At 62.6% G+C, this 6,735-nt stretch overlaps 1 protein-coding gene across 3 annotated transcripts; it reads right to left on the bottom strand.

Annotated features, from left to right (window-relative positions):
* Positions 1-902: 902 nt before the first annotated feature.
* Positions 903-4,581, bottom strand: PNCK (pregnancy up-regulated nonubiquitous CaM kinase). Of its 3 annotated transcripts, none has more exons than XM_064482851.1 (12): positions 4,422-4,578; positions 3,834-3,903; positions 3,521-3,652; positions 3,229-3,303; positions 2,997-3,135; positions 2,695-2,818; positions 2,448-2,523; positions 2,240-2,352; positions 2,071-2,149; positions 1,893-1,980; positions 1,547-1,733; positions 903-1,236 (listed from the first exon to the last, which is right to left on the bottom strand). In XM_064482851.1, exons 2-11 carry the CDS (start codon positions 3,899-3,901, stop codon positions 1,596-1,598), a joined length of 1,032 nt encoding a protein of 343 aa, XP_064338921.1. In that variant the 5' UTR covers positions 3,902-3,903; positions 4,422-4,578; the 3' UTR covers positions 903-1,236; positions 1,547-1,595. The 3 variants fall into 3 exon arrangements, with proteins under 3 accessions (XP_064338921.1, XP_064338920.1, XP_064338922.1); XM_064482850.1 differs by having other exon boundaries at positions 1,589-1,733; positions 4,422-4,577; XM_064482852.1 differs by lacking the exons at positions 2,071-2,149; positions 2,240-2,352 and having other exon boundaries at positions 4,422-4,581.
* Between the last annotated feature and the right edge of the window lie 2,154 nt (positions 4,582-6,735).

The following is a 6,735-nucleotide window of genomic DNA, read 5'->3' as shown; positions in this document are numbered from 1 at the left end:
GGGCAAGGGTCACAGTGGGGGAAAGGGGCAGCCAGCTCACCCAGAGCTCTGAGGGTGCTCCCTCTGCTCTGCTGGGGTTAAGGAGAGGCCAGAGGAGTCTTCCCCTGATGGGTGCGGAACAAAGGCCTAGCAGAGCCAGGAGAGGCTTGGGGCCTCGAGGGGCAGGGGCTGCGCAGACCAGTAGACCGCCACCACCCTTGACACCAGAAGCCAGGACCCACCCAGCCTGACTGCCCCAGGGGCCTGAGCCCAAGTGTTCCAAGACCACAACACAGCACAGGGCTTGACGCCCCAGCGGCACCCTCTCCTGGCCAAGAGGCTCCTCCTGCACCCCCTGACACTGGGTTTCCAGAGCCTTTCTGCACAAGAACGTGTACACTGGAGATGCTCTCCATCAGGCCACGGCCCAGGAAGCAGGAGGAGCGGAGAGGTTGGAGAAGATAGCCTAGGACTCTGGTTGCCTTCCCAGCTGCAGCACTCCGGCCTCCACCCATCTGTGAGCCCTTCCCAGCCTGTTCCTGCTCAGCAAGGGCGCTGTGGGCCATCCCCGGAGGCCCGAGGACAGCACTCCTCAGCCCCCATTCAGCCTCCTGCCACCACCTCTGCTAGCAGTAGGCAGGCCTGAGCTGTGCCCATTTTCTCCCAGGGTGCCAGAGCCACATGCAGGCTGACACCTAGGGTGGCAGAGCTGGCTGCTGGGCTGCCTCTTGCTGGCACTTTGCAGGGTGGGAACAGGAAGTTCTTGGACCAGACGGAGCGGAACTTTGGGTGGCAACGGGCGATGTCCCTTGGGGGCCCGCTGGGCAGTGGGCCTGCTTCCTTGGTCTCCTTTGCTCAGAGACACCATCCTCTCCACACTCGTCCCTCATCTCCCATCCCTCCCTCCAGCTCAGCACTGCCCATTGCTCCGTCTGTCTTTATTAATTTGGGGAGAACTGGAGAGGGGCTGGAGGGCCATGGCGCAAGCAGGACCACTCACAGTCAGCAAAGCACAGAACAGCGCACAGGAAGGACAGCCCCGGGGGCCTCTTGGCTTCTAGCAGGAGTGTGGTGGCGACAGGGGAGGGGAGCCCCTGTGGACATGCCCCGCCAGCTCCCACCCCAGTGCCATATACTGCACCCACATGACCCAAACTCTCCAGCACAGGCCAGCCCCAGGCTGGGGGGAGGGAGAGGGGACTGAAAGGGTCCATTGGAAGGGATCCGGGGGTCGGTGCACCTGGCCTCGGCCTTGGCCTGGGGTGAAGGAGAAGAGAGAAGCACAGAGAAGGGGGCCAGTCAGGGGGTGCCCCGGCCTGCCCCGGGGCCCCTGTTCCTAGCCAAGGTCCTTAGCAGTGGTGCCCGCTGGTCTTGGCGCTGGGCCTCTCGAGAATCCTCGCAGTCCCTGGAGTCACCAGCCCCCATGGCCTCTCTCTCTGTCCCTCATCCACTTCTCCAGGAACCCCAGGCCCTCCCTGTCAGCGCTCTCTGCCCTCAGCCCTCTACCCTGTGGGGTCCACCCAGCTCTGCTCTTGGCCACGTGGGGCCTGCCACCCCTTAAGCTCACCAAGGAGCCAGCTCCTAGGGGTGCAGGGCCACCCCCACGAACCTGGGCGTCACCACTCGGGGGGCTGGCTGGTCTGGAAGCCTGGGTGGCTGTGGCTGGCCAGCCTCCGCCCTGAGGCCTCCTCACCCTCCGGGCTCTGCCCCAGCTTGCGGATATGGCGCAGGAAGGAGGTAGCATTGAATGCTCGCTGCAGGGAGAGAGGGTGTCAGGCCATGCCTGGGGCCTGGCCTCAAGATGTGGAGGACCATAGCCCAGACCATGCCCCTGAGGCCAAGGGAGGGGGAAGACAGAGAAGTGGGGGGCAGACAGCCTTGAGTCAGGTCCACAGGCCCCTCCCTACACCGACCTTCCAGTGGGTCCGGGCAAAATTCTTCTGGATCTGCTCACTGACTGAGCCCAGGATGTCCTTGTCAAAAGCTGCATCCCCAGAGATCCTAGGGGAAAGCTGGGGGTCAGTGGGGTGTGGGGGGTCTCAGGGTGTGGTCTCTCTGGTCCCGGGACAGCTTAGCAGGGGTCCGGCTCACCAAAGATGCTGTAAGGCCTGCTGGCACGTGAACCTCTTCTGGGGGTCTCGCTCCAGAAGGTGCCGGATGAAGTCCTTGGCTGGGGCAGGGAGGCCAGGTCAGCCTGCCCCATCCCCGTGCCCCCTCGTCACTCCCCCCTCCCTGAGCTCGGGGCCAGCCTCAAGTTCACCTGATTCTGAGATGTCATCCCAAAAGGGAGAGTCAAACTCGTAGCTGGCCCTCAGGATCTGGCTGAAGAGTTCAGGGTCGCTCTCGTCGTAGAAGGGGGGGTACCCACACAGCCTGGCACCCACAGATGAATCACCCAGCTGTCCAAACCTCCCCAACCCAGCAGGGGGCAGGCAGGCAGAAGAAGAGCCTTCCCAGTGGTCACTCACAGGATGTAGGAGATGACACCCAGGGCCCACACATCTACAGCCTTCCCGTAGGGTTTCTGCTCCAAGAGCTCCGGGGCTGGGGGCCAGAGACAGACAGACGCACACCCGTGCACACGCGCACCACGCTCAGTGCTGCCCAGCTCAGCCTAACCGACCCCAGGAATGGCCCGCCACCTGCCCCGCCCCAGTGCTGCAGCTCCCACAGGGTCCCCCAGCCCCTCGGGCTCCTCGGCACCCCCTCCCTTACCCACATATCCTGGAGTCCCACAGGCAGTTCCTAGCATGTTGCCAGCCTGGATTTTGGAGAGGCCAAAGTCAGAGACCATGATTTTGGAGTCCTCAAAGGGGGTGGCATATAGAAGGTTTTCAGGCTGTGACACAAGGATGCCAGAAAAAGCACCAAGTTAGCCCTGGCACAGCCCCTGGGCTGGGACAAGGCAGGCCGCGGGGGCTGGGACAAGGCAGGCCGCAGGGGCTGGGCACCCTCAAGTCCCCTGAACCGTGGTGCACAGGGCAAGGCCCCCGGCGGGTGGGCAGGAGGGCAGGCACCTTGAGGTCTCGGTGCACAATGCCCAGGCTGTGCAGGTAGGAGACAGCGCCGAGGACCTGGCCCACCAGGTGGCTGGCGTCCTTCTCCGTGTAGGAGCCCCGCTCCATGATGCGATCAAACAGCTCACCCCCCGTCACCCTGGAGGGAGCAGGGGCTCAGCTGACCCAGGCCCCTCGGCCCCAACTCCCCACCCAGCCCATTGACCCCCTAGCCTGACGCTGCCCTCCTCACAGCTCCATGGCCAGGTAGAGGTGGGACGGGCTCTCATGGACATCTTCCAGGGCCACGATGTTCGGGTGGCTGACCCTGCAAAGGCAAGAAGAAGCCCCTCCTGGGCCGCCGTCCCCTGGATCCCCAGGGAAGCCCTTCACCCTCCTCTCTTCCTCCACCCTGCCCTCTTCCCCACCACAGGGCACCACTACCCACTCCAGCAAGGCAGAGCCTGGGGCCAGGCCTTTCTAGGGACACAGAGGAGGCTGGGCGCTCCATCCTAGAACACTCCCAACCCCAGCGGGGCGCACACCTGCGGAGCACCGCAATCTCATTCTCCACCAGGGCCTCCTTGCCTCGCAGGGCCTTCTTGGGGATGCACTTGAGGGCGACAAGGTGTGAAGAGCCCCGCTCCTGGGCCAGCACCACCTCAGAGAAAGCGCCCCTGCGGCAGAAGGGGAGGGAGGGAGGGAGGGGGAGGAGGAGAGAAGGGGAGGGACAGCAGAGGTGGGAAGGCAGAAGGGCCCCCCTAGATGAAGGAAATGGGGAGGCCCTCCCCTTCCCATGCCACCCATCCCCCACACGCATACACACACTCACACTGACACACACTCACACACACTCACGAGCCGAGCTTCTCCCGAATCTCATAGACGCTGCTGATGTCCTCCGTCTGTTTCTTGAGCAGCAACATGTCTGGGGGTGCCAGGAGAGATGAAAGGAGGGTCCCTGGGTGAGGGGCAGGCCATCCCCCACCCCAGACCGCGTAGTGCCTCAGCTGTCCTCAGCAACAGCCCCACTCAAGAACACAGGTCCCAGGCACCCTCCCCAGCCTGGTCTTCTCGCCCCTCCCCCACCGTCCAGGCCCCTACTCCCAGGTGGACGCCTCCCAGCCAGGCCACCGCATACACTCCTCCCCCAACCAGATACACTGCCGCGATCCGAGGCCCCCCGACCCTGGCACCCCGACGGTGATCAGCGCCCAGACACCCTCTCTCTGCCCCCACACAACTGAGTCAGCCGTGATTGACCGCTTTCCAGAAAGCTCCATGCACCCCTCCCCACTACCCGGGCCCCTCCAAACCCGCCCCGATGCACAGCGCCCAGAGGCGCCCGCCACCCCCGGCCCCCAGGCCTAGACCTGCCACCCATGGCCCAGTGCCCACTGGCACGCGCCCCCCCCGCCCCAGGCCATCAACCCGCCCGAGATGCACCTGCGACTCCCGCACACAGCCGCCTGCCACTGGCCACCCACGCGGCTGCCCAGGCACAGCCCGGCCCTCGGCGCCTAGCAGCGGGAGGGACTCAGCAGCCTGGGCCTCCCGCGTTCCAAGCTGCGTGGGCCGCGCGCGTGCCGGCCGGGGGCGCGCCGGGCGTGACAGGTGTGCGCGGGGGCTGCGGCGGCTGCAGCCCGGGACCCCGCACGCCCCCGCCCGCGCGCGCCCGCGCCCCGGAGCGCCGGTGCGGACCTGGAGTCAAAGCGAAACCGCAGCGTCGCCTCGCGCAGTGGCCACCGCGCCGAGCCCCCAGCCCGCGCCCCGGCGGCCCCGCCCCCTCCGCGCGCGCCCCCGCCGGCCGCTGGCCGCCGAGCACGCGGTGGCCCAGCGCGGCCGCGGCGCTGCAGGGCGCCTTGTAAGGCAATCGGCCGGCGCCGGCCGCCCCCGCCTCCCTCTTTGGTCATTCATGCGGGTTCCCGCCAGCTTCAGCGCCCCGCCCCACAGCAGCCTGACTGGGCAGGCCCCAGGGCCTTTGCACCATCGGTGTCCTCTGTCCAGAAGTCTCTTCACCCACATGTTGATATGGCTCTCTGTGCTCCTTCGCGTCTCTGCTCTAATGTCCTCTCGGCAGACAGGCTGTCCAGGCTATTTGGGGATAAAACAGCCTCCCTTTCTAGCCCCAGCCCTGCCACTGCCACTCTGCCACTTTGGCCTGAGCCCCCATCAGCACTCAGTTGGAGGGCAGCAGCAGCTCCTCACTGGGCTCCCCCTGCCCTCTGACCCCACCCATAACCTCTCCCACTGGCAATTTCTTCCCCATCCAGCAGCCAGAGCATGCCTTCTACTGAGATCACATCATCCCTGGGTTCCAAACCCTCCGGCAGCTCTCCGTGTCACTGTAAATCAAAGCGTGAGTCCTTACAGTGACCTCAGGGCTCTGCATGACTGGTCCCTCTTCCCCATCGCTGCTCTGGCCCCTGTCCACCCACTCTCCCCCTTGCTCAAGCAGCTCCAGCCAGCTCCAGGCACACTGGCTTCTTAACTGGCCCTCAAACACACCTGCCCCAGGGCCTTTGCACTCGCACTCGTTGCCTCTTTGCCTGGAATACTCTTCACTCAAGTATCTGCTTGATTTGCTCCTTCACTCCATCAGGTCTCAGCTCAAATGTCACCTCCTCAAACAGGCCTCACTTGCCATCCCCCCAACAACACATTCTGTAGTACATCGCCTGCCTGCTGTCTTAAGAGCGTGCATCTCTACAAAATCACCTTCTTTGTCTTGTTTTCCTCACCAAAGCATCCACTCCCAGAAAGTGTCTCTGCTGACTCGGCCCCGGAGAATCGCTGGAGGAAATAAGTGCTGGGTGACGGATTTCAATCTATCCAACAATTTGTGGATTCCTCGCATCCAGTCCCATCTCAGCTCTGGCGCCCCTCCCAGGGGGTCCAGGTCCCCATAGGGATGGGGGCGACAGGTGTCCTGGCTGGTGACAGGAGCACACCCACACAGGCCAGTGCTGCAGGGGCTCCATGGAGTCTCAGGGTCCAGGAGTGGCCTGCCGAATCTGTCTTCACAGGGGCCTGTAGGCCCCTGGCATGTCACAAAGTCTTCAAGAGGGTCCACAAGGCAGGCAAAGGGTTTTAAAACTCATCTTTCCTGACCTCAAGTCCCACGGACCCTCTGTCCAAATCACTGGGGCCTGGAGAGAGGTAAGGCTCCCTTCAGTTTCCCTTTCCCAATCACCCTTCCTAGTTCACTCAAGAAGGCTCCAGCAGCGTGGACCCCACTCCAAACTGCTCAGATCTGTGAAGAGGGGTTGCTAGGGCTTACATCTCAAAGAGAAAAAAGAAAGTAGGAATGGGACTGACCATGAGCCCCATCTCATGCTGGTGATAAGTCTTAACTCTTTGTGGACACTTGGACTAACTGACGTAAACTGAAGCCCCATCTTACTCACTTGTTTAATAATTATGCACCCACAAGTCTAATCCACTGCCCCATGGTCATTGGTTATAACAAGAAATGTGATTTGTGTTTTGGAGAAGTATGATCCATAAGTAATGAAGAGCTGTCCCCTCTCTGAAGGGCAGCAGATGAAGAGTGGAGGCAAGAAGAAAAGGACCCACTTCCAAAGTGAGCCTGTAGCATCAAAACACCTGTGGAAGTGTCAAAAGTGATATCACAGTTTTTGCTTTCAATCAGTATTTACAATACACCAGAAATTCCACCCTTCGAAACTGTTTAAGCATCTGTTGAAATGCTGTAAATGTCAGCTTCAAGGTACATGTGTGTGTGTTACGTCCTGGTGGA

Source organism: Camelus dromedarius, chromosome X (genome assembly GCF_036321535.1).
Source record: "Camelus dromedarius isolate mCamDro1 chromosome X, mCamDro1.pat, whole genome shotgun sequence".
Taxonomy (NCBI): domain Eukaryota; kingdom Metazoa; phylum Chordata; class Mammalia; order Artiodactyla; family Camelidae; genus Camelus; species Camelus dromedarius.
The sequence above is the reverse complement of the archived record's forward strand: the minus strand, read 5'-3'. Positions and strand labels throughout refer to the sequence as shown.